This window comes from Thamnophis sirtalis, unplaced genomic scaffold (genome assembly GCF_051295495.1).
Source record: "Thamnophis sirtalis isolate CommonGarterSnake01/CBP01778 unplaced genomic scaffold, rThaSir2_p1.2 scaffold_12, whole genome shotgun sequence".
NCBI lineage: Eukaryota > Metazoa > Chordata > Lepidosauria > Squamata > Natricidae > Thamnophis > Thamnophis sirtalis.
The window spans coordinates 46,373,711-46,401,567 of NW_028261392.1; the positions used below are offsets into that span (position 1 = coordinate 46,373,711).

At 37.2% G+C, this 27,857-nt stretch overlaps 1 protein-coding gene across 2 annotated transcripts; it reads left to right on the forward strand.

Annotated features, from left to right (window-relative positions):
• The first annotated feature begins 233 nt into the window (after nt 1-233).
• PRPS2 (phosphoribosyl pyrophosphate synthetase 2) lies at nt 234-27,480 on the forward strand. Of its 2 annotated transcripts, XM_014076690.2 has the most exons (8): nt 234-463; nt 11,798-11,981; nt 14,472-14,486; nt 18,616-18,714; nt 21,324-21,448; nt 21,776-21,949; nt 23,116-23,275; nt 25,366-27,480. In XM_014076690.2, exons 1-8 carry the CDS (start codon nt 342-344, stop codon nt 25,456-25,458), a joined length of 972 nt encoding a protein of 323 aa, XP_013932165.1. In that variant the 5' UTR covers nt 234-341; the 3' UTR covers nt 25,459-27,480. The 2 variants fall into 2 exon arrangements, with proteins under 2 accessions (XP_013932165.1, XP_013932166.1); XM_014076691.2 differs by lacking the exon at nt 14,472-14,486 and having other exon boundaries at nt 235-463.
• Nucleotides 27,481-27,857: the final 377 nt, after the last annotated feature.

Below are 27,857 nucleotides of genomic sequence, written 5' to 3' on the forward strand. Positions count from 1 at the left end.
TAGCACATTATGGACGTTATATTTTTCCATCTCCAGGCCTCATCCCCGCCACGCGACCTTTCTTTCCCCCTTCGAGTCCCGCCTTTCTAAAACGTCACCAGGGGCTTGCCCCGCCCACTCCGTCCCGTTGCCTCGGCGGCCCCGGAGAGCGATGGGGGCGGGCAGAGGGGAGGGAGGCCTTCTGGCGCGCTTTCCGCGAGGGAGGGGGCGGGGCCGCGGTTATTTGGTCGGCCTGTGGCGCGCGGCCGCTCTCTTTTCTCTCCCTCGCGTGGCTTCGTTCCCCCTCTACCACCTCCTCCTCTTCCCCGGTTCTGTCTCGTTTCGGCCTTCTGTGCCCAGCTATGCCCAACATCGTGCTCTTCAGCGGGAGCTCCCACCAGGACTTATCCCAGCGCGTGGCTGATCGCCTGGGGCTGGACCTGGGGAAGGTGGTGACGAAGAAGTTCAGCAACCAGGAGACCAGGTGAGCCTAAGGGCGGCGGATCGGCCCTCCTGTCTCCCTTGGATGTTATCCCCGCGGTTCTCAGTGCCCCCCTCCCGATGAGGGTTGCTCCTTTGCACTCAGGATGGTGGAAGTTGGGGCGGCAGATAAAAGAAGGGCGGGTGTGAACCCCATAAGTGAATTGCGCAGCCAAGGATTTCTGGAAATGCGCAGCCTCCTCCAGTCGCGTGTAAAAGTCTCGCCCAGTTCCTTCGTGGATGGGTCTGGATGGAGGACAAGACTACTATGTCACTCATGAGTCTTCGGATTTGAGGGGGGCGGGGGCGAAGGAATAAACAATCGGGGAAAACTTTATGAAATAAATCTTGCATGCATCCAGAAGAACGCTCAACAATGTTTGTTGGCATTAAAAAAAAGTTCCTACTAGAAGCCGCTTTAATCCCTTTCCTTCCTGTATACACCAGTGTGTTTAGTCTGGAGGCTGCTACCTACCTTATATGTCAACAAGTTTGCTTCGCCACAAATTGTAGCCTCGGTACCTTATCTGGGATATTATCTCATTTTCATACTTTTGGACAACAGTCCTTTTGTACTTCTGGTATGTTTTTAAAAAAATATATGATCATATTGATACATAAAACCTCTGGGTTTCAAATCCAAGTGAATTATGGGCAAATTATTTCTGAGTTTAAAAATACTCCACTTATTGTCATAAACTCTACTTGGAAATAAGATTTCCAAGATGTAGATACTTTTCAGGCTGTGTGTTGGTCACAAGTTGTAACTAGCAACTAACCAAAACTGCTGAGACTAATGATCCCCTCTACTCACTTGCTTTATATATACTTTATTACTAGCTTTAAACTGTTTTTCTCTTCTGATGACAGTCTTGTTTATTAAAAGAACTGAATAATGTTTTTAAAAGCTCTGTTGATTTCATCATTACCTAACTTTTCTTGCTGCTTCTCAGCAAATGTTGTTTTCCAGTGATCATGTGACTAGGAAAAAGGTTTAGGCGAGTCATCAAGCAAAATTACAAATAATGTGAAAGTTTTTTCTTCTGAACTAATTTCACTTGGAAATATTCCACTTATGAGATTAAGAGAACATGCATTGAACAGTATTTAAAAATAGTTTAAATTTCACAAGGTTTGTTATAGAGTATTTCTAAGTACACTGTAGTTCTTTATTTTTAAATATATGTGCTTAACATTTCCACCTTGAACTGCCCTAAATTGACTCAGGGAACAGGGTTACTTTTATTTACTCCAGATCCCAGTATATCTCCTCCTGTGATCTAGCTGTGACCTCAGAAATGCTCTGGATATTCATTAATAACTGCATAGGCAAAGCTTATTACATATGTTCCTCCACAGTAAACATAAAGCAATCAAGAACAGTGGTTCTTCTGAATAGCATGTTGTTGTGAAAGCAAGTAACAGAATAATATAAAGCTATTTAAGTAAATTAATGTTAAATAGTCTTAATTTCTAAGTTTAATGTGTGTGTGTGTGTGTGTGTGTATTTATTGTATTATCAGTCACATTGTGTTATCAGTCACATTAAGTCAAGAATTCAGTTCATTTTATTATTTATTGTTCTTTTTCTCCTTTTGATTAACAAAAGCTGTATTATATTGTCTCATAGTCATGGAGTAACAGAATTGAAAAAGACCGTGAAAGTCAAGTAATCTAATGTCCTATTCAGTACAGGATCTACCAGGAATGTTGAACAAACGACCAGACTTAGTTGAAGAACTCTAGGAAAGAATTCACCACTTCAAGGGCTCAGTCTGTTCCAAAGGCTGGCATTGTACAGTCAAAAAGCTGCTCTTTATATCTAGCATGAACATAATTCCTTCCAGTTTTAATTTATATTCTGCAACAAGATAAGCCTATTCCTTCTTCTGTGTGTCATATCTTAGGATACTTAAATGTTATCATTATATTTTGAGACTTGAAAGAACAGGTTAGGGATAGATCATGAAGAAAATCTGGTCATTAGGAGCTGAAAATGACTGCTGCCAATAGTCAGTTATATTTCCCTGTAGTGTTTCTTATAAGCTAGAGATTACTATTGTAATCTTACTATTGTTATAAAGGAATATGTGGACACAGAATATTTCATGGAAAATATTCTAAGAACAGAATTGGATTTGGCATCCATTCTTCGGGTAATTCTTGGAGAGCTGAAGTAGCATAAAACCCCAAGGTTTGTCAATTCACTTTTAGTCCTTGCTTGCCAATTCCTTTTTATCTTTTCCAATATTGGCACTTTAATTTTTCTGCTTCCATGTAAGTATTTTGCGTGAAATGATTCTCTATTTTTGAATGAATGTCTATTCTTTTTAGTTTCATTGCAAATTCACTAATGTTATGCTACATTAGTCTATACTTGATCTATTTAATTGTTTATTTTTCATTTATGCTTAATTTGAATGCAAATCAACTTTGTCAGATCTCAAAAAATTAGAATTAGAATTTGATCTAGTTAGTACAGTACTTGAGTTGGAGAATAACTGGGGCAGCGGAGCAAATCAGAAAGTTCCCCTCACCTAAAAAATACCCAACACTGTTGTGGAAGAAGATAATGACAAATCAATTTGTGTAATATTATCAAGAAAATTCTCAAGATGCTGATTTGTCTTTTTATCTTCATTTTTTCCCCAATGTGTCTTGTAAATAAAATTGTTTTAAGAGAGTACAGTTGGATTCTGCATTCAACTTCTTAAGAAAATATGAAATCATATTTTATCATTAGAGTACTTCTGTGAGATAGCCAATAATCTTCACAGTAGGAAATGGAAGTTGCTATCTGGAGCTGATTTCCTATATTCAACCTCACTTCACCATCTTTTGAGTTAATCTCAGTTATTAAGTAATAGGAAATGAAGTGATACTGGTAGTTTGCTGATGTTTTTGTCTTTTTGTTACTATCTGTCATTAGATTTTTATCCCACATTTATTGCTGTTTATAAGTAACGCAATGTGGTGAAAGTACATAATACACTTTCTTCCTCTCTTATTTCACAACAACCCTGTGAGGTGAAACTGGGCTGAGAAAGGGTAATTGACCCAAACTCACCATATGTCACTGTGAGTGTATATGTGCACACACACTTGGGAAATTGATGTCAGTCTTTACTACTATCTGGAGTTAATGGCACATTAGCTACACTTTCTAGTGTAGTTATTTGGATCGAAATACATCTTAACTGTGGATAGAAAACATTTGTAAATTGATGTTTTGTTTTGCTGATGGGGAAATATTGTTAGGCCATCTCAAGTTGTATTTCTAGCCTAGCCTTCTCTAAACTGGTTCCTTCTAAATATGTTAAAACTGTAGCTTCCATAATTCTCATATAACATGGCTAATAGTTGGCCAGATTGACTGAAGTCAATTCTATGATCTGTAGAACCTTCATGTTTGGAAGGCATCCAGTCTAGGGAAGATCTTGCTGACTGCATTTGTTCTGTTCTTATCAGAACGTTATTACACTAGTGACTGTTTTGCACTGTGCATTATTAGAAGTGAACAATTAACCAATTGGCTTAGTATTAAAATACTACTAATCCTCTTCCTGAATTTCAGGCTATTTCCACATAACTCCAAGGAAAATGTCTGTGTACATTGATAAGGCTTGCCCTGACGGTCAACAAACTTTTGTTCTTTTGGACCAGTTGAGGGAATGAATTCCAGAATCAACATTTGGTCAGCATGTTCAATCTCTTTTACCAGTATCCTCCAAAATTATTGTTCTTTGCTACTTGTTAGCTGTGTCTCTTTTAATGGGTTTGAAAACTGGTAATATTACTTGACTAGAAATTGTCATATGGTTAAATTAAAGTGCAGTAGCTACCGTATTTTTCAGAGTATAAGATGCAGCTTTTTCGCTCAGAAAAGAGGGTGAAAATCTGGGTGTGTCTTATACAATACAGCATTTTTTGCCTCCTGATACTCCGCCCCCTTCACCAAAATGGCTGTGCATAGTCTTTAGGGGGCTTCCAGAGTGCTCCTGGGGGCTGGGAAGGGCAAAAATGAGTGAAAAACAGGTCATTTTTTGCTTGTTTTCACCCCCAGGAGCACTCTATAAGCCTCCTAAAGGCTATGCATGCCTTCTTTTTTGACAAAAGATGGGCCGCTTTTGGAAGGTCTGCAGAGTGCAAAAACTTTTTTTTAAATTTACCTCTACAACATCTTGGTGCGTCTTATACTCCGATGCATCTTATACTCCGAAAAATACAGTAACTTCTAGTCAGGCAAGATTTCATTCCTGTGCACTAAGGTGAAAGCCATCTAGATGATATGGAGATCAGCTTCCCTCAGACTTAGCCATCATAGCTAATGTTCAGAAAGCATTTCTGAATAAGAGCTAGAGGGTGTTTGGTTCTCCATTTCTGCTGTGCATTATAAATCCTCTTGAATTAGTGAAATTTTTCAAAGTGGTTTTGCATAGAACTACAATATTAATCTTTTATACTGCTCAGCCTTAATTAGCTTTATGTTTTGTGATTGTAAAATGTTCTCATTTTTAATTATATTTTACATTTGATAATATAGCTATATTCTCCAAAAGATTTGTCTCTGCATTCAATCAGACACTGGATGGAGATCCTTTGCCATTTGAACTCATTCAGTCAGCGTAAAGCAGACAGAAATTTCTGCTTTCTTTCTTACTTCTTTCCCTAAAAAAAGGAAACCTTAACAATGTAGTCAGTTTTTTTCACCCCCATACATGCCACAGGCAGGGAAAAACGAGACAGCCTTATAAATGGGTGGGAAAGGATTATTAATATTGTACAAGATGAGATATAAACATCAACAATTAATAACTCATCCTTTTCTTTTGTGATACCTGAATTAAGAGTTCATATGGCAGTATTGCCAAACAGGTAGCCTGACAAAGGTTCTTAAAATACCATACTAACTCACAATGTTTCATTTACAATGCTTTCCAAAACAACTGTCTGTAATTTAACATTGCTCCTGAACATAATACAGATTCAGGTAATAATATAACTAGAATTTAAATGTTTTTATATTATAGGTAATCTGAACTCCTTTCAAGATAATTGAAGGTCTAGATTTGAGTTAGACTATTCTGTCACACTTCCTTGCTCCTAAGAAAAGACATGGAAGCTTTAAAAAGTTGAAGATAAGCACTATGTTTGAGACTCCCACATGCACCAAAGCATATATGTGATAAGCCACCCAGAGTTGTCTCCAGTAGCGAGATGCATATACGTATAATAACTAAGTAATAAATGAAGCACTTTTTAACTTTGAATTTGAAAATTGAACATTAAATGTAAAATCTATCTACCCAATTCAAAGAAGGGGTGATTCCATTCTGCCCAATTTTTCCATCCCGCTCTACCAATAGTTTAATTAGTGTGTTTGTCATTTTGGGAATGGCTTGTAGATGTTATCCCATCAGGGCTAAGTACAAATCGGCTTTCTGCACAAAATAGTTGCATTGACTTGAATTCAGTGAAATGGATTGGGATATGAACTATACTTGTAATGGGTGCATTGTGTTGCTTTGACAGTAGAGTGACATACAGCTAGTCCTTATTTAACAGCTGATAAATGGTTACACTATGCACCCTAGCTACATATTTGCATGCCTTGCAGGTCAGCTCTATGATTTGTGTTGTGTTCTGTGATTACATGATGTAATTTGTGATGTATTTTTGTTGGTTTCCAGCATTTTTTGCTGATTTCCAGCATAAAATGGCCATTCAAGTGAATAGACTCGCTTAACAACCACAATGAAAAAGTCTGGAAAATTACTTTGGGTCATATGAGTACCTAGACTTACAAGCATACTTCTGGGCTCAATTATGGTTCTAAGTTGAGGACTACCTGTAGTTAAAATAGGGAACTGAATAGGCTTGTTTCACCAAAGGAAAGTAAGGTAAGGTAGCAAGGTAATTATATTCTGAATTGTGAGGGCCAGCCATGGATTTCTCACAACATGGCTACTGTTGTGGGATTGCCTATAAATGGTTTCCATTATTGACATGGCCAGTCACAAAATGACCATTGGCCAGAAGGCAAACTGATTAGATTGCCTCTACTCTCCAGAATGTCCAGAATGTTCTGTATTGTTCTTTATCTTTTATTTCTTGACTGTAGGGAAGTAAAGAATATTCACCATTTCTCTTATAAAAGTATTTACAGACTGCTTTATATTTTAAAAAATGGGCAATTCAAATCTTTGACTTCAACCCTATTGCTTAGTTAGTATTTTATCATTAATATTATTTTTGTTTATTTAAAAAAACTATTAAAAACTTTAATAAAAATGTGGAATATCTTTCAAAAAGTTATAGTTGTGTGATATGTATTGATCATTGTATCAGTTTTAGTCTGTTAATTTTACACTCTGCCTTTTAAAAATTGTATTGAACATCTCTACCATGGCAAAGTAGAAAGGCACTATGATTAAATTATTATTGTTCCCCCAAAAATAGTAATTTTCAATTACAGAATCAGATCATGTGTTTATACACCGTTTTCATCTCATTTCCTAACTACTGATTTGGCATGCTTTAATAGAGAATTTGAACAGAAAGATCTCAATTACTAAATTTAATAAGTTGCATAAAACTAACAGATTTTGTGTTGACAAAAAAAAATCCTTAATGCCCTTTCATCTATATCGTCATTTCTGAAGATTGCTTAAACTGGATGGGGGGTGAAGAGGAGAGGAGGAGGATTGGTTAATTAGTAATTTTGTCCTTGATACATGTGGAATAAAGTGATTTTTTTAACAGTCTGATGTGCAAAAGTTAGGCTCTTATAACTTCAGATAGACAACATGACTTGTGGAAACAGAAATGATCTTCCCGTTGAAGTGATTTAGACTGTAAGTAAGTATAGGTTCCTTTCTGAGTTGCATTTTTCCCCTAAACAGACAGCCAAATGCCAAGGAAAGTATTGTCCCATGTGCATTTCAGATATAGTGCTGAGTTTTCAGATGGCTAAATAGAACGTTGGTCTTACCTGAATGTGTCTTTTCAGGGGAAGAGAGGGAGTGGTCGCGTGTGGGACATACCTAAGCTTAGTCCCGGGGAGGGAGAAAAAATCAACAACTAAGGCCCAAGGGGAGTATCAGCAGCCACCCAGGACCTTCCGACCAAAGGAAGCATCTGCTGAGGCAAACTCATCCAGACGATAATGCCGGATGAACGATGTCAGGGACGCCCAAGTAGCGGCCCGGCAGATGTCTTCAAAAGGAGCCCTAGTGGCCCAAGCCACCGTGGTCACAGCACTCCTGGTGAAATGGGCAGTTATTCCCGATGGAACAGGATGACCTGCCGCCCCATAGGCCTCCACGATGGTCTGTCGCAGCCAATGGCCAATGGTGGCCGAAGACACCCTGGCCCCCAACGTCCCCGGTTGGAAAGAAACAAATAAGGCCTCCGTCCTGCGGACCCCCGCAGTCTGTCGGAGATGAATGCAAAAAGCGTGACACACGTCTAAATGGTGCCAGAGCCTCTCCCTATCGAAGAGCCGAGGTGGTGCAGTGGTTAGAGTGCAATACTGCAGGCCACTTCAGCTGACTGTTATCTGCAGTTCAGCGGTTCTAATCTCACCGGCTCAAGGTTGACTCAGCCTTCCATCCTTCCAAGGTGGGTGAAAAGAGGACCCAGACTGTGGAGGTGATATGCTGACTCTGTAAACTGCTTAGAGAGGCTGAAAGCCCTATGAAGCGGTATATAAGTCTAACTGCTATTGCTAAGAGATCCACCAGAGGAGAGCCAAACCTCCGACAGATTCCCCTGAAACAAGGACAGGTGGAGTTGCCACTCGCCATTGTCCAGGGTTGCCCGATTCAGCCAGTCCGCCTGGTGGTTGGAAAGACTGGAGATGTGTTCTGACACCAAAGACAACAGGTGCCTCTCCGCCCAGGCGCCGAGCCTCAGTGCCTCCAGCCAGAGAGCCAGAGAGTGAGTCCCCCCCCTGACAATTTATGTGGGCCTTGGTGGCCACATTGTCTGTCAGAAGGAGTACGTGACGGCCCTCCACGGAGGTCCAAAAGTGTTGCAGGGCCAGGCGCGTTCCAACCAATTTATATTGTGTTGGAGATCTGAATCTGTCCACCTGCCCTGAGCCAAACGAGCGCCCACCAGGGCCCCCCAACCGAACAGACTCGTGTCCATGGTTACGGTCACCCTGTCCGACTCCCAGAAGGGGCAGCCCCGCTGAATGGCTGGGGAGATCCACCACCTGAGGGAGGACCGGACTGCCACAGGAAGGCGGAGGGTCTGAAGAGAGTTGCTCATCCTTCCCTTCTGGAAAGGGATGAGCTCCCTCTGAAGAGGCCGGAGGTGGAGTCTGGCCCCCGGGACTATCCCTATACAAGAGACCATCTTGCGTAACAACTGAGATAATGTGAGGACTGAGACTAACCGACTTTTGTGAACGTTTTCTGCGAGCTGGTGCAGACTCTGATCCTGGGACAGACGGACCACAATCCATAGGGAGTCTATGACTGTCCCTAGGTGAAGGCTGCGCGTGGAGGGGGAGAGATGGCTCTTGGGGAAGTTCACCGAAACCCCCAGAGATTGAAGACTCCGGATGGTGAGACGGAGGTCTGAGACTGCCTGAGGAAGGGACCCCGCCTGAACTAGGACATTGTCTAAGTAACATTGGAGTCTCACCGGGATGGAACGCAGATGAGCCGCCAACGCTGCCAGTACCTTCGTAAATGTGCGGGGGGGATGAAGCCAACCTGAAGGGGAGAGCCCTATACTGGTAATGGCGATCACCGTGCGAGAATCTCAGAAACCTGCAATGAGCTGGCAGAATTGGGATATGTAGGTAGGCCTCTGTAGGGTCCACCGACGCTAGGAAGTCCCCCTTTCGGATGCCCTGAAAGATAGACTTGAGGGAGGACATCTTGAAGTGCCTGTACACCAGAAAACGGTTCAGGCACTTGAGGTCCAGAATTGCCCTCCAGCCCCCCAAGCTCTTCAGAACTACAAACAGGTTGGAGTAGTGGCCCAGACCCCGTTCCACCAGGGGAACTGCCTCCACCGCCTGAATGTCGAGAAGGTGTTTTATTGCCTGATCCATCAGACAGTGGCATTCCAGACTCCGGGATGGAGGGAACGACTTGAAGAGATTCGAGGGATGGAGAGAAATTCTAACCTGAGACCATGACGTACCGTGGATCTGACCCAAGCATCCGATGTGATCTCGTCCCATTGATCCGCATAGAGGGGCAGGCGGCCGCCTATGGGATGACTCAGGTTCAAGTCACTTCTCCCTGTGGTAGGGACGACCGCCACCAACCTCGAAAGGGCTGCTGGGACTGTTGGAATTGGTTTCTGTCCTGATAGGACGACTTGGAGAACTGCCTATCAGATCTGAAAGAGGAGAAGTGCTGGTTATGGTTGTAGTCCGGAGCACTACAATAAGGATGAGGTCGAGCCTCGGGCTTTTTAGCGTTAGATGGGAGAACCTTCTTTTTGTCTTTGTTCTCGAACAGAATGGGATCGAGAGCCTCCCAAAAAAGATTAGGACCCTTGAACGGGGCAGCCGCTAGATTCCACTTGGCCTTGTTATCCATTTGCCAGTTACACAGCCATAAAAGCCGGCGGGAAGTAACCGAAGTGGCCAAGGCACTGGACACCAATTTAACCGTGTCCAGAGTTGCATCAGTGGAAAATTGGGAGGCCGCAATGATCTTAGTCAGATCCTGGTGGAGCCGTTTGTCCTGGATCGGAATGCGATCCTGGAGCTGCCGAAGCCACATGACCGTGGCGCAGTTGAAATAAGAGGCCGAGGCCACAGACTTTATGGCCCAGGCATTGGCATTGAAATTTTTCCTTAAGGTAAGCTCTGTGCGCTTATCCGCAACTGCGATCAACAGCTGAAGTGCGCAGCTGCCGCCCGGATCAAATAGCAGTTCTGCAGACGGCTTGTGCACACCTCATGGCATCGAAGCCGCTTCCCTTGCCAATCTGCGTGAAGGGAAAGGCTACCTCTCCTGCAGCTGTGCTTGGAGCTGGCACCCCCGCAATCCCGGGGATAGGGCTGAGGCTCCGGGCCCACGGGGGGGGGGAGGATAGATGCCCCACAGGGCCCTCCCCCACCGCCTGAGGCAGAGGACTGTCCCTTGGGGCCGCAGCTGCAGTTTAGAATTTAGCAAGTTTTAAAATGCCCAATTAAACCAAATAACAGATCAGATTGAACAAATAAATTTCCTACCTAGAAACAATTCTCAACAGTGCTTGGACCAAGAGACTGAAAGGAAACTGGGCTAGAATGGAAGGCAGGAGTATTTAAGAAGTTTACTCTCAGTGTTTGGACCAATCAGGCTTTGAGAATACCCACACGTGACCACTCCCTCTCTTCCACTGGAAAAGCAAGTGTGTACTTGGTTGCAGGCATAAAAATGTATTTCCATTCTTACTGATGGGCTGGATTGAAACTACTCCATTGCTCTTGCTTCTTTCCTAGGTTCAGTTCTGTTGTTTTTTGTGCAGTGAAGCTTCAAAAATGTTTTGACCGCTGCTTCCATTATTTGCTATAGATATTAGTTATTTTTAAAAATGAATTCTACAACAAAAATAATGACACCTCAAAAATCTTTTCTTCCTCATTTTTTTTAAAGAGATGCAGAAGTTCAGGCTGAATGCTATTGATTACCCAATCTACAGAATGGGATGACTTTGCATTGCTCTCAGGGTGTTGGCTTGAGAGAAGGATGTAAATGAGATATCTAGCTTTCCTGAAACTATTTTTAAAAAGTGCATTTTAAAATTATCTCCTTAAGGAACTGTAGAACAAACCTTTCATTATTTTTTGAATATTGTTACTGCTATTGATACCCTCCCAAAAATGTCCACAGAGGTCTGTATGGTTCTCACCCTGATGTTATTCAGAAAGTTGTTGAAAAATCTGACTTATTTTCCCTAAACCTTGGGGTATAAGGTATAAGGTAGATGCTGTGACCTTGTAGGACTTTTGTGTTATTGACTTTTTTTTTCCTGGATGGTCTATGACCCAAGTTCTGTTATTGTTTCCTAGTTTGAAAGTTGTAAGCCAGATATAGTCTTGTGGACTTGGGTAGCCTCTAAACTGCATGAAGAATAAATGAATCCCATGACGAAGCTAAGCATGTGAATATATGAATTGAAATAAGTCCATAAATGAATGGGGGCCTTCATCTGAAAAGGAATGCAAACAGGCTCAGCACGTAACCACTCCCAGCTTACTTTTATCTATTTCTGAAGAGGACTAATTTGGAAAAAAGTCAATTATGAATGCAAAATGTTAATGGTCTCTAAGATTAGAGTGCTCAGTTGTCATTGCTTCACAGTGCTTATTTTAATCTTTTAGTGTGGAGATTGGTGAAAGTGTTAGAGGAGAAGATGTGTACATTATCCAAAGTGGTTGTGGAGAAATAAATGATAATTTGATGGAGCTTCTCATCATGATCAATGCTTGCAAGATTGCATCATCTTCCCGTGTGACAGCAGTAATTCCATGTTTTCCTTACGCCAGGCAAGATAAGAAAGATAAGGTAAGTGAGGGGTGAGAATTCTCTTTTAGCCAATTTATTAAGATTCTGAAGCTAATGCCCTGAAACAGAGAATTTATTTACAGGCAAACCATTTGTTTTCATAACTGATTCGTTTGGTACAATATTTTGTGAAGTGTACAGCTTCACATTCCTCAGCTCTTGCCCCCTCAAGAGTTTTGGAAGGGAGGAACGGGATCACAAAATGGTAACTATAATGATATATGAAAAAACCAAAGTTTTTTTACGATTACAAGTCTGCCTTTTGCTATTATATTATTTAAAATGGAAAAAGAGAGCATTTTTATAAGACAATTATTTTTCTTATATCTGATTGGCTAAGTATAAGTATATATTTTTCTTTTTCCATGGGAGGGAAGGAGATTAAACTGGTATACGGAGTTACAAAATAATTAGGCTGTATTATCTTAAGGTGCTCAGAACCATAAACAATAATGAAAAAAATTATGATCTAAAACAATTATTAAAAGTTTCCAAACTTGGTTACAACACTAAATTTACTGAGCATCTGGGCCACTGCAAAATGTTTATTGTACTATTTTTTTTCCATTTAAAAATAAATTTAAACTCTACTGAAGTATTGAGAGAAATTGGCAATTCATTTCATGTATTCCTCAGACCTTGTGGCTGCAAACTTTTAGTCTGTAACATACAGTGCTAAAGAATTCTTAAACCCAGTTTGGATTACTGCTATATTATGACCTCATTTTTTTCAGCATCTTCCAATCTGGTAGGAAAGTTGTATTACGTTAACTATGTTTGTTTACCATTTAAATTATGTGACCAATGGTAGTCAAGTTGTATATCTTAAACTTGCCTTTAAAATTAGCTTAACATGTGCAACCTATCCATGCTTTTCTATTGCCAGGAAATAAAGTATCACTACAGGAAACTCCAGAGGTTCTGGCCCAAATTAAGATCCAGAGCCATGAAAGTAGAATCCATATCGTAATTTCTTTAGATGAAAATAAAATAGAACTTCACTTAAAATCTGATGCCAAGCGAAGTACAAGAGAAAGGGAGAGAAAGTTAGGAAACAATACCCTTATTTTGGAACATGTTTCTTTCTTCACTCCACCTTAAATGAAAAAAGACTGTTCTCCAAAGCCACCACCATGAAGAGAAGGAAGAGAAATTCAAGACTTTGTTTTTAAAATACAGTTTACTAAAATATTTTTACAGATGTATGCTCTACGTGTGTCCATGTGAATGGAACAAAAAAGACATTAACTACTGCATTGCACTGTGGAATTTGTAAACTTTCTAGACTTGAGCGATAATTCCCAGTAACACCATCCGCATGGCCACTAATAATAGATGGAGCTAGGGCCATGGCTTTTGTAACATGGAGAAATAGTTCTAAAATATAAGTCTGCCTTCCATTCCCTTTGTGCTTACAATATTTGACTTGATTAAAATATCAACAACAGTGTAAAAAACAACGGTGATGGCAAGCTGGGCAGGTGTTGTAACAAAAGCAATTTTTAAAAATCAAGTTTAAGAATATTAATAGCAAAATTATTTCAATCCAGATTTTAACATAGAATATTATATTCCTCTGTACAAACCAAATTATGTTGTGTCGTGTTGCTTTCAAAGAAGAAAAATATGCTATCTTATAGAAATCTTTCCATGCTATGTTTAATTATTTCATTTAATTCTGTTAATTCTGCTGCTGGCCATACCTTAATAATCTGCTTCTGATTATATATTTTCTTGGGTTTCAGTGTTTGGCTACCACAATTTTTGCAACTGTGAGCACAACAGTTGAAAACCTGTGCTTAGATAATCAAGGGAGATACTCTTGGAACTCAATGAAATAGTGATTTTCATTTTTTACCCAAATGTTTGTATAGCAAAGAAAATCTACCATTTATGTGAACAATAATCTCCAGTAGTTACCACATTAGAAGTTGTACTTAATAGTCACCATGTTGTATACTGTCTCCTGGCAGTTTTCTTTCCCTTCAGTTATGCTTATATACTTCATAGTTATTTTATTTATTAAATTTATATATCTCCCAACAACGCTGAACAAGTCACAAATAAACACATATTATAAAACAATACAATTAGAAACAAGCATAAAAAATAAAAGATTGCAAAGTTAATAGTAACCCACAGAAATGTGGGAAAAAAGGACAATCCCATTCACTCCAAGGGGCTTCATTCGCTCTTCTAAAGGCTTGGGAGGAGAGTTTCAATGCCCTTATTCCATTCAAAGGCTAATATTAAACAATTGTGACTTTTTAATTCTTCCAATCATATGCAACATCCATCTTCAAATGCATGAATAAATCTTTCTTAATGAACCCTATAATATTTTATTTACAATACTACATCTTTGTAAATGAGAAAAGTCAGTTGGGGTTTTGATAAATTTGACTGAAATGGTTTTAAAATTTATCCTGTTCTTGCATATGAGGATTTGCACATTTCATTAATTTGCTTTTATTGTGTTTTCCTATATAGGACCAAGGTAGATGGGTAAGTGGTACCTTGCAGCTATCTTAACTCTAAAATATACCATGGATTATTATAGTCTCAGCATACCCATTTTTATCTCAACTGCTGGAGTCTCATTGCATATTATTTAATTATCACTGGATCAAGTTTTATCCTTAGGCTCTGTAAAAGCAAGAGACTGGGACTTTTGCCATTATAAATAAGTCAGCAATTTTTTTGTTAGTGTGACAAAGTTCATACTGAAATCAATACAAACTTTTTCCAAAGTAAATATGTTAGCTGAAACAATATCTTAAATACTTGTCAGATCAAGAAAGCTTTAAATCTGCCTATTTGTTCAAATCTTGTGTGTTTGTACATGAGCTGTATAATCAAAGTGCTCCTATATTATTGCAGAAGTAGAAACAGTTGACATCTTTGCACATTATGAGTATTACAAGAGAAAAAATTTATCAGTTGGTTGCATAGGCATGAGAAGCAAGATCATGTCATTTAACTTCATAGCATTCTAGAAAAGTGTAAGTCAAAAAGTGTGGTAGACAAATTCACCTGCCTGAGCACAACTGTTGGGTAAGGTTCAGCAGCTTTTCTGAATCTGTGTCGTCATAAAAAGTTGTATGTCTGTAACATATCAGATACAACTTCATTGCTTGTTCTTCAGATATTTGTTACTAGGAATACCTAGGGAAAAAATGTACATAGGGAAAAATACATGTTTGTGTATTATCAAAACTAGATCTGAATTCTTGAAAGTTCAAAGTACCATATGATGAAAGTGAAGGAAACTTTTCTTTCAGGGAGTTTGTTCCAAAATGTAAGCAAGTGGATGAAGAATTTGAAGTTGCCTTTTTGGTTTTGAGACATTAACAATCCTGTTATTTGTTTGATGTAGGACCATCAGGACTGTAGATTAGAAAGTTGAAAGAAGTCAATGGCAAATCAGTGTTATTGCTGCAAAAAATGTACACAGATGGGCTACTGGTATCTTTGATTGTTTTTAAATAACATTTTTATTTTCAGACAAACACACAACTCATATAACATAAAAGCCTCTTCAATTACACACTGTGTTGATTGGTTACAAAATCTTTCTGTATCCTTTCCATAGTCATCCCTTGAATTTTATCAAAATTCACATTTTGACAATCAAGATATCTTTGTATACATTGTTGTTATGTTTCCTCCTATTCTAAGTCATTCTGTCATTTTAGCATTGATAGCATTCTCTAATAATTTTCAATTCCAGGTTTTTTCCCCATTATTAGTATCATCAATCTAATTAATATACATGTATACAAATTATTATAATTATTAAACATCCATTAAGCCTAGCTATTATTACATCCTTTCAATATAAGGCATATTAAATTTGAAGTAAATTTATATTATGACATTTTATTACATCCTGAAATCATCCAATGATATTACATCTTTATATTCTATTCTATATAGAATTGTTTATCTTTTATAAAAAGGCTTTTCAACATCATCTTCATGATCCTCACTTATAGTTTGTATAAGATTTCATATTATCAATCTAGTATATATAAATGCTTTGTTATCATTATTAATCATTTATTTGACTATAGCTATTATTACATTGTACATAGCACTCAAAATTTAACTATTTAACCAAAATGTATTGTGACATTCTATTATTTTAGCATTGATAACATTCTCTAATAATTTTCAATTCCAGGTTTTTCCCCCCATTATTAGTATCATCAATCTAATATACTTGTATACAAATTGATATAATTATTAAACATCCATTAAGCCTAGCTATTATTACATTCTTTCAACATAAGGCATATTAAATTTAAAGTAAATTTATATGACATTTTATTACATCATCCTAAAATCATCCAATCTTTATATTCTATTCTATATAAAATTGTTTATCTTTTATACAAAGGCTTTTCGACATCATCTCCATAATCCTCACTTACAGTATTGTATAAAATTTCATATTATCAATCTATTATATATAAATGCTTTGTTATCATAATTAATCATTTATTTGACTATAGCTATTATTACGTTGTACATAACACTCAAAATTTAACTACATTTAACTAAAATTTATTGTGACATATCATTTCATCATCTTGTATCCTTCCAAAGATAGTGTAGTCCAATATCTCTTGCCATTTGTAAAGTCTGTATTCTGTGTTTTCTTTATAAGTCTTATGTGGACTTCTCTTAAGAACTTGTTGTTCATTGCATGTCTTATAAGAATTTGAAACCCTCTATCTGCTCTTTTTATCAGCTTAACTTTTGTTATCATTAGTGCTTCAGCCGAGATTACTCTCATTATTTCTGCCAAATTTTCTCTCCTTTCTTCATCTATTTTTTAACATCTGAAATAAAGTTCCGGTTCATCGATTTCTCCTTTCTGTATTTCACACTTGTCATTTCCCTCCACTCTCAGTTTGCTATCAGTGTCAACAATTTTCTTATCACTTTCATATGTCTCTGTTATTTTTTCAGCTCTGTCCTCAAAGTTCATCACTGTTCCCGTACCCTCTGTGTTTTGATCTATAATTTCAAGTCTCTTTTCAATTCTCTCTGTAATTATTAAAAAAATTAATTTCTAAGAAAATTCTTTGCAAAGTTAGTGCTTTTTCTTCTTCACGTTGTACCATTTTTCAGGCTATAAATATTGCCAAAACATCCGAGACTTTGGCTGCTTCTCTTGTAGCTGGCAAAAAGAGCTTTCTTCTGGATCAATCAGGGGCTTTGTGATGCCCCTGAGATCAGCAGGACATGCTCTTCTCTAACACTGTTCTTTCAGAACAGTTTAGGTCCAAAAGGACCGTCCAGGAACAGAGATATCGACAATAATCCTGGAGCCCCAAGATTGCATGTGGTGTTGTTGTGACGTCAAGCCCCACCCTCCTGGTATCTTTGATTTTTTTTTTGTAAAACAAAAAGAATTCCCTTTTTTGCTGCCTTTGGGCATCTTTGGAATGATGCATTTTAGTAATGCTTGCCCTCTAAAGCAAATGATAATTTTAAAAGATTTGGAATAGTTTTAGGGCTAATAGTCCTGAGGATTCCTGTAAAAAGTTAACTCCCTGTCCGGTATTTGTATTAACTCTACCTAACTGTCTTTAAATTTTCAACCTTTATTTGGATTTTGTAGCAGTAGTATTCTAGGTAAACCAGAATAACTTATTCTCAGAGTTGTTCTTTCAAAACAAAATCCCACAATATGCCTAATAAATCTGATTGATGTTTGTCTTCTTTAATTGTATTTATTTGTTTGATTGTTTGTTTAATTTTTATATTACCCATCTCCCATACAAGGTGACTCTGGGCTGCTTACAGGTTATATCTTTTCTGAGGATCAAGCTCAAATATTACTTTGAAATAATTACTGGTCTTTTAGTTGTCTACTGTTGCTTCCCTAACCATAAGCTTTAAATTGAATTTTACCATATAACTTTTGATGTAAATGACATAGCTGTTATCTCATCTCTTTAAAAAAAACCTGTATTGCGTTTTGTTTGAATGATTATTTTTGCTTTGCATGTGCAATATGCCTTTTTGGTGAGCTGTCATTTTTCCTTTAATTATGGGATATTTGCATGGTTTGTTCACAAAACAACTGACTGAACAACTGTAATGCCTGGTTGAATTGTGTAGCACACATAATTCTGAATTAAGAAGAAGCATTTTGCCTAGCCCTTCTAATTAAAGTAGCGTATGTACAAAACTCCATAACCAAACATTTTTAAGGGACTACAGAGTAGCTATAGAGAATGACAATCCCAGGAAAATATATGGCTGCTTTAACAAGGTGTGCAGACAAGATATCCTCAGAATTCTTTGAAGCATTTTTTCTTTGTCTTGAAGCACTGTGCAGTTCCACTGTCCCTTGCTATGTGTCATTAAAACAAAAACAAAAAAATGGAGAACAAAGATGGGAGGGACAAGCTTGGTAGGGCCAATACTATGAAAAAATAATATTCCAGAAAAAATATATCTGTTGAGTTTCAACTTGAATGGGAACATTACTGCTTGGAAAGAACAGTACAACTTTTAATGGAATTCCTACTTGCTTTGTATAAAAATAACTTGTAGCAATAAATGTAGACTTTTAAGAATTATTTTCAAAGTTAATAAAATCCAAATTTTGTTTCTTCAGAGCAGGGCTCCCATTTCTGCAAAACTTGTTGCCAACATGTTATCTGTTGCTGGAGCAGACCACATTATCACCATGGATTTACACGCTTCCCAGATCCAGGTAAATATGAGTCAGAGACAAACAACACTTATACAAATGTACCTCCTGGTGACATCATGGGCATCTCTGTGTAGTTTTAGTGTGATGTTATATACCACAAAGATTGTAGAAAGAAGACATATAGCACTCTAGGACATTAACATTTTTAACAACAACAAATTTGGAATTTAGGAAACTACTGAATAGAACCAGAAAAAGGAAGCATACCAAAAGAAGGATAAAAGAAAAGGAATATTACAGTATCTTTTGGAGTATAAGATGCACCTTTTTACCTCAAAAAAGAGGCTGAAAATCTGGGTGCGTCATATACACTGAATACATCATTTTTGCCTCCTGAAACTCCACCCCCTTCACCAAAATGGTCGTGCATAGCCTCTAGGAAGCTTTTAGAGAGCTCCTGGGGGCTGGGGAGGGCAGAAATGAACCAAAAACAACCCATTTTTTGCTCTTCCCCAGCCCCCAGGAGCACTCTGCAAGCTCTCTAAAGGCTATTCATGTTTTTTGGGGGGAAAACAACAGGCCTGTTTCCACGAAAAATGGGCCATTTTTGGGAGGATTGCAGAGTGCAAACCCCCCCCCCTCTTCAAAACCTTGCTGCGTCTTATACTCCAAAAAATACGGTGTGTTAAAAAAAACAATAATTTAAAAAGGAGCCAATCACAAAGTAGCCCTGCAGAATAAACAGTTACAAAGCAGAGCAACTTATACAGCTTCTTAGCTCAGGCTGAAATAGATTGTAAATCAGTACTTTGTGTCAGTAAATTGGTATTTCCTTTTAAGACCTTTGCATTCTAATCTCTAGACAAATCTCTGGAGTATTTGTCTACTTGCTTGATTTCCTTAAATGATTGGGCACAACTAGTTAGAGGTTACATTTCGGTCATGAATATATTATAGCAGTGATTTAGCCCACCTTTCCATATATGTCTAAAGGCTTTTTTGATAATAAACTATTAGAATTTTGAAACAGAATAAAAACTAATATTTAGATTGAAAAAAGAAGAGAAAAAACAAAAATTCAGAAATCAAAAGAAAAAGATTATAAAGAAGTCGCAGGTAGTCCCCGACTTACTGACCATTCAAAGTTAAAATGGCACTGAAAAAATGTGACTTATGACCATTTTTCACAGTTACGACCTTTGCAGCATCCCCATGATCATGTGATCAAAATTCAGATTACTTGGCAACTGGTTCATAGTCATGACCATTGTTGTATCAAGGCTATGTAATTACCTTTCACGGCCTTCTGACAAGCAAAGTCAATGGTGAAACCAGTTTCACTTAACAACCATGTGACTAACTTATCAACTGCAGTGATTCATTTAACAACTGTGTCAAGAAAGGTTGTAAAATGAGGCAAGAGTCTCTTAAAAGTCACTTAACAAATGCCTGTCTTAACAATATAAATTTTGGGCTCGCTTGTCATTAATCATGGACTACCTGTACTTCCAATTTTCTTTTATAGCAGTTATAAATATAAATTACCTTCTTACCCTATGGTTATACCACTGTTTACATTTTTGTATGTTATTTTTGTTCTAACCAAAACCATATAACTGGAGTTTTCCAATATCAAATGTAGACAATATTGTATCTCTAAAGCAGTCACTTTGGCCATCTGAGCAAGTTCCATGATTGTTACCTACATTCCTTCATTGTGGGTCAAGTCAAATCTTCCCACCTTTATGCATATAATAGTCTCACTATAGTTAAAAACAAAGATTCATGTCCAGTGGCTTATCCATTCACCATCACCACCACCCCAAAAAATCTGTGGTTTGAATTGTCTATGAAATCTTTAAAATCTTCTTTATTATTATCTGTAATTGAGTCTAGAATTTTCTGGCTTCTTTTGTATGTCTAGTATGCGTGATGAGGTTTCCCTTGTTGGTGATATTCCCAGCATACATTTGAAGAACCTTTATATCATTCTGGACTGCTTTTCTGGTGATACGTACCAATGATACATTCTTTTATAAACATTCTCTTTAAGACTATAAGATGGACAGGCACACTTAATTCCCACCATGGAAGCGTGGTTGGTAAAGGTAATGGAGATAGTAAAGATAGAGAAAGTGACTGTTTTAATTACAGAGAAGAATTTAGCTAGTTTTGTTTTACTTGGAAACTGCTTCTAGAGTTTTTGCTCAAAATGGAAAAATGATTAAATGATATAATGAAATGATCATCATAATAATCAAAACTTGATTTTAAATTTTAATTATTATAATGATTTTATTATAGAAATAGGTTGAAACATGAAATGCACAGTAAAACAAAAGTTTGAGGCTGTTCTGTTTTTGTATTTTAGTACACTGAAAAAAATAAGAAGTCATCACTTTTTCTTTCCTTGTTTTTGCTTTTCCTATATTTTTATTTTAGAATAATATGTAATTAAAATGTATGCCAAAATAAGGCTACAATATAGAATAAGTTTTTTGAAAGCCTAAATAAACGTTTACAATTTGCCCTGCATGTTGCCTAATACGCACTACGGAAAACTATACCATTGCCTCTGTCTTCTGCTGTGATCTTTTAATCAGGCCATATAAAGACAGCTGTTTACCGAATTCAATATACAATTGTTTTTTTTTTCTTGTAATATCCAGGGCTTCTTTGATATCCCTGTGGACAACCTGTATGCAGAACCAGCTGTGTTACAATGGATCAAAGAAAATATTGTGGACTGGAGAAACTGCGTCATTGTGTCTCCTGATGCAGGTGGAGCAAAAAGGTCACAGCAGTTATTGTGTGCTTATAAACATTCATTCCAAAAAGGGGAAAATGCTTTGGCATTCAATGTTTGATTAAGTTGTAGCAAACAAACCATATATGATAGAGTTCTGGCTATAAGAGATGTGGTGATGCAGTGGTCAGAATGCAGTATTTTGATGTATCAGTGGGGCTGATATAAGTATAACTGAGATATAAGCACATGTATTAGGAATTTAATACGGTATATAAAGGATATTAAAAAGTCTAGAATTCTTTTCAAACATTGGTTACATGAAATATTTAAAACTATTTGCTCTCTCATTTTTCCTCTCTTAACACACTACAGGGTCACTTCGATTGCAGACAGGCTTAACGTGGACTTTGCTCTGATTCACAAAGAAAGAAAGAAAGCCAATGAAGTGGACCGAATGGTCTTGGTTGGGGATGTGACTGATCGTATAGCAATTCTTGTGGATGATATGGCAGACACATGTGGCACAATATGTCATGCAGCTGACAAGTAAGTTAATCCTGAGTAATATAGTCTGATTTTTGGATTAATATGTTAGGCAAAAGGAAGCAAAGGTACTGAAAGAGTTTCTAGTAAAGCGACAATGAGTTCTAATTTAAGAAATGTGGCTGCACAGAATTTTAGATTTCCATTTTTATTTTATTTTTCTTCTGTTCATCAAAAGTTAAGGAAATTCATAGGAGAAAATAATTATCTCATCTTTGTAAAATTGAATTTTCCTAGATGAAAATAAACTTTGACTTAATCAAGTGATATAATAGTATTTCACTGCATAGAGTCATCACACCTTTTCAGTGCACATATATAAGTAGTCCTCAAGTTACGGCCACAATTGAACCCAAAATTTATGTCACTAAAGGAGACATTTTTTATGTTGATTTTGCCCCATTTTACTACCTTTCTTGCCACAGTTGTTAAATGAATCATTGCAGTTAAGTTAGTTAACATGGTTGTTAAATGAATCTGGCTTCCCCATTGACTTTGCTTGCTTGTCAGAAGGTTGCACAAGGTGATCACATGGCCCCAGGACACTACAAATGTTATAAATATGAACCAATTGCCAAGCATCTGATTTTTGATCATGTGACCAGAGGGATGCTGCAACAGTAATAAGTATGAAAAATGGTCATAAGTCACTTTTTCTGTGCCATTGTAACTTTAAATGGCCACTAAATGAACCTTTGTAAGTCGAGGACTACTTATAGTCAGGTATGGAAATTATTTTCATAAAATATGCTGAGAATATCTAGTGACTCTGAAGATACTTCAATATAGAGAACACAGTTCAAGAAGGCTCCACATACAAGAACAGAATGTAAAAGAAGAATATCTTAGCAACTTGGTTTATTAAGGGATAATCTTCATTTTCTTTTATATTACTGTTATAATTTTAATGTTCACTTAAACAAGTATGGCATGCCATAGAAGTGTAATGTATCATAATAATGGCATTATATAGTATAACAACAGGAAGCATTATCAAGCAACTAAAAGAATGTTTTATCTGGTTCTTTTATCTGCCAGGAAAAAAAGCAGGCATGTCTTTTACTATCTTAATTTTTTTTAAAAAAATATTAGGGATATTTGCCTGAAATCTAATGTATCATTGGCTGATGTTTGTAGAAATACTTTCCCCTGTCTTATGTGTTTAACAGGCTGGTTTCTGCAGGCGCAACTAAAGTTTATGCAATTCTCACTCATGGGATCTTTTCTGGCCCTGCTATTTCTCGGATCAATAATGCTGCATTTGAAGCTGTTGTTGTAACTAATACAATCCCACAGGAGGAGAAAATGAAACACTGTCCTAAGATCCAGGTACTTTTCATATTCTTTTAATACCTGGTGTGCAGTTTTTATTTGAATTTCACAGTACAAAGGAGGAAACTACTAGCTGGGAATTGTATTTACCGATGTTAGGCTATGATACTTCAGACCAAAACTAGAAGATGTGACCCACATACTTTATGTGTCTTTTACCTAGAACAATAGGAATTAACAAATTGAAGCGCACTTTTGTTAACATGGTGGCAGAAACACTTACTAATTTATTTTAAAAATATTTTGAAGCGGTATCCAATAAAAGATTGCCAAGCAAAGCAAACTAAATGACTTTGCACATGTAAAGTACTGGAAATATTTTTCAGAAATGAATTTGTTTTCCTGTTTATAGTTCTAAACAGCTCACATCACTGGGATTTAGCCACCCTTTGTTAATAGTGAAAAAACTTATAATCATTGGGGAATAGAGTTCGAAATATGCAGATCAATCTCCCGCTCTCCTGTTTCTCTTTGGAAACAAAATTGTAGGGTGGTTAATAGATACACTACCAACTTCCATAAACAACAGTTTGCCTAAAAAAATTAAGGACAAAGGTTAGTTCAGTGAAATAAGAAAATTTAAGAAAAATTATTTTTGGAGTCATTCTGTTGCCCTCTAGTGGTTTGGCTGGATGATTGCCTTTATGCATTGTTTTCATCTTCATTAAAGACAGTTCTCACACTAAAAAATGTGCATTGAAAAGCGTTTTCTGCCTACAGTATGTATTTTATAAGTGCTAGTACAGGCACATGGAAGTTAAATGTTTATTTCTTAATTTATCTGTAAACTTGTTTCTGGCTTTGCCATTTGGGTCTCAGAGGACACATTAAGTGACAACCAGTACCTTGAATTGTATCAGGCAGCTCATTAGTAATCATTGCATTGGAGCAGTGATGGATAAAGATGTAAACATCCATAATTATTCATGTGGTTGAATTTTGGATCAGTTGTAGCTTCTGAATTATCTTCGAGGATAGTCCTATGTAGCAAATATTGTAGTAATCCAGATGAGAGATGACCAAACATGTGCCTATGAATAGGGACTCCTGATCCAGGAAGGGACACAATTGACACACATGATTATTTTATATGAATGCCCACTTAGAAAAGCTTTCATCTCCTTGTTGCACAGGAGTCCTGGGGGCTCCAAATTACAAGCAAATTTTGGGAAGTGACATCATTTCAAGAACTAAAGATGATAAACCACTACAACTAATAGCTCCTTCAAGCCTTCAGTCTTGCTAAGACTTCCTTCCCATCCAGCCCCTTACAGTCTCCAGGCATTGAGATAGGACCTCCAGAGCATTGCTTGTTTAATCAAAGATTAAGGTGTAAAGATGGTATATGTAAGCTGATATCATCTGTATGCAAATTACTTTGCCCAGCAGCCTTAGGTAAAAATTGAATAAAAATGGGGAGAATGCAAAACCCTGTGGGAGCACACAAAGCAAGGATTATTATGCTGTATTTGTTCCCAGCTACCAATTTTAATTGGAAACAGTCTTGGAGGAAGGGGAACCACTGAAAAGCAATATGTTCTGCTCCCAACCCTTGGAGAGGATCGAAAAGAACACTGTAATTAAGAGTTCTGGTGGCGAAGTGGTTAGAATGCAATACTGCAGGCTAATTCTGCTGACCGCCAACTGCTGTTCGCCAGTTCGATTCTCCCAGTTGAAGGTTGACTCAGCCTTCCATCCTTCCGAGGTTGGTAAAATGAGGACTCAGATTGTTGGGGCAAATATGCTGACTTTGTAAGCCGCTTAGAGAGGGCCATAAAGCACTATGAAGCGGTATATAAGTCTAAGTGCTATTGCTATTACTAATTGATTATATGGGATTCTTGAGTGATTAGGCAGGACCAGGACATGTATACCGCTGCAAGGATGGTGGTCAGTGTGGAATGATTTATGTACATACATAAAACTTGCTCAACATTTTGCACAAAAATAGGTTACTTTTTCCCACTTAAGATTCCTTGGCTTTTTTTCCTTGTCACATGAGGCTACTTATTGCTTTTTGATGTAGCATTCAGGTAGGAATCAACTCTTATGTGTGGATAATAATAAGCTGTTGCCTTTTCTTCTAGGTTATTGATATTTCTATGATTCTGGCTGAGGCAATCAGAAGAACACACAATGGTGAATCTGTATCCTACCTGTTCAGCCATGTCCCCTTATAATTTCAATCTGCATTTAGGAGCCCTACAATGAAGAACACAGTTCAATATTAAGATAATTAATATCTTCGAAAGCTTTAGATTGACTATTCATTTCCTACTTCTAACATGGACAATAAGTAAAATGGGCAACACTGTTTTTATTGGTTGCAAATCTACAAACTTTGTGCTTTAAAAAAGGACACTATAATAGTTGCCATGATTTATGTTGATAAGTAAATATCACATTTAAAATATCATGATATATTCCAAAAGCCATAGTTGCATTTAAAAATCTGCTTATAGACTTCAGACATTTCAATAAATTGTTCGGGTTGATCCCTTTTGTGGACAGAGATCATCTAGGCTACAGATTTTTTATGGGAACAACCATTTTACCTCTCTTGAAATTAGACTTGGAGTAATTATTAACTCCATGTCCTCTTGTCCAAATAATCTCTTGTTTCAAACTTTGTTCAAAATAATAGGATCTCAACATGCAGCATTGTTTGTCTTGAGTCTTAAGTTACAGAATTGTGTTTAATATGTTTGTAACGCAATTAAATGAAGTAAGTCAAAATAGATCACATGCTTGGTTAAGTTCTTTTAAGATTGAAAAATATGTAATTCTTTCAGACTATAAATACATGTATAATTAATGCTTGTTAGGTAACACCATCTAGTGATTTGTTCACACAAAACTGGATTGCTATCAAAACTCATTCCCTCCTGCACCGAAGCCTTATATGCTGTATAAAAATGGATCACATGAACTTGCTTCTCCTGTGTTTGGACAAATTGTCAGTCAGCTTATTAAGGAAAGCAAGAGTGAATTCTGAGATGGCTCCAGCTTTGAATGCAACCTGGATAGGTGGCAGTCCATACTCCTGCTCTGCCTTGACAAGCCAGCAACAAAGTTAGGATTTTGTATAGTTGCTATTATAAACGGTGTGTATCAAGCCAAATGAAATGCCAAATAAGAAATGAGACTCTGTCTTAAAGAAAAATCCTAGGAGTTTCGCCAAACACGCAAGCTCTTCTTTTCCTATTAAAAACAACAACATGTTAAGTTTTATTGTTTTATTCCTTATTTCCAGTTAAAGGAATTTATTTTGTAAAAATTTTTTTGAGATATTTGTTATAAATTTTGATTCTTAAAAGTAAACGTATATTTTGTTGACCGTTCCTAACCCAAACAGAACCATTAATTTATTCATCAGAGTGTCACAAGAATTCATATATATTGTAAGAGGCAACATGAGTATGAGAATTTCTAACAATGGCATATGAGGGCACCCTTATTCAGTGATGAAGATAAGAATTCATGCTGCTTAAACCACATTATTCAGCACTGCTACCCCAAAGCATTTACTAATGCAAGCCTATGTGTTACTTCTCAACAGCTTGTATTTTGGCCATTTGCATTCTCAAGGTCTTGTCTATGCTACATCTATGCTATGCCATATTGCATAAAAGGGGCAAATCATGATTTCATGATTCATTTTAATGATGTTTTACAACATTGAGAAATTGGATTACCTAAAACTATCCACATGCGCTGTCTTCTCTTTTAATAATGAGTTGGATATGCCAGAAAAGCCTGTATTTTTATAATAAACATTTTAACAATTAACTATTTTTAGATTGCGCAGTATTTTCCACAACAATTGCCTCAGTTGGTATTCCTATCTGTATATCAAGTGAAGTTGCATCTCTAGATAACAATATTAAAGCGGTACCATCTAAAACTTAAAATTCTTGACAAAGCAGAGAAGAGTTGCAAAGTTTCTTAAATTGAAATCAGTAGTGTACAATCAAAGCATTGCATTGTTCAAACTATTATGCATTGTTTTTGTTACCCTAATCTAATATTGGATACAGTATTCCTTCATTGTATCTTTATATTTGTATTTTACTGTGATTCCAAAAAAGCTGAGCCAAAGTTTGTTAATGTGTTAAGTTATAAATCGGTTCTCCATTTCAAGTCCTATCAGAAAAGCCTGTTCATTGTTTCAGAATTTCTCAATAAATCTTAAAACAACATTATTCTGATTGATTGGTGGTGATATTTAGTTAATTGAGAAAGAACAAGGACATCATTCTGTGTTAAAAAAAGTGGGTTGCACAATTTCCTAGGGCTTAGATATAGTCTGAACCTGATTTATGGTCTTGCATAGAGTTAAACTGTTGGACATGTTGAGAATCAAGACTGCAGTGTGGATTTCTATCATTTAAATCACTAGTAAAAAGGCTTGATTTAAATCATAATTTTTAAAGAGCAATTATCATCTTTGTCCCGCAGTGGCTCTTCCTCTGACCTGCTGTTGACTCACTGACAGTCCCATTCACTTTAATGGGATGGCTGGTAATGCAGCAGTGACACAACAAGGTGAGGGACAAGATGGGCAGCAAGTGGCTATTCT

Bases quoted from the DNA above. Each gene is read 5' to 3' on its own strand.
- PRPS2 (XM_014076690.2), top strand. From the start codon at position 342: ATGCCCAACATCGTGCTCTTCAGCGGGAGCTCCCACCAGGACTTATCC. The intron at 464-11,797 runs GTGAGCCTAAGG...TTAATCTTTTAG, and splicing joins TTCAGCAACCAGGAGACCAG to TGTGGAGATTGGTGAAAGTG. The intron at 21,950-23,115 runs GTAAGTTAATCC...TGTGTTTAACAG, and splicing joins ATATGTCATGCAGCTGACAA to GCTGGTTTCTGCAGGCGCAA.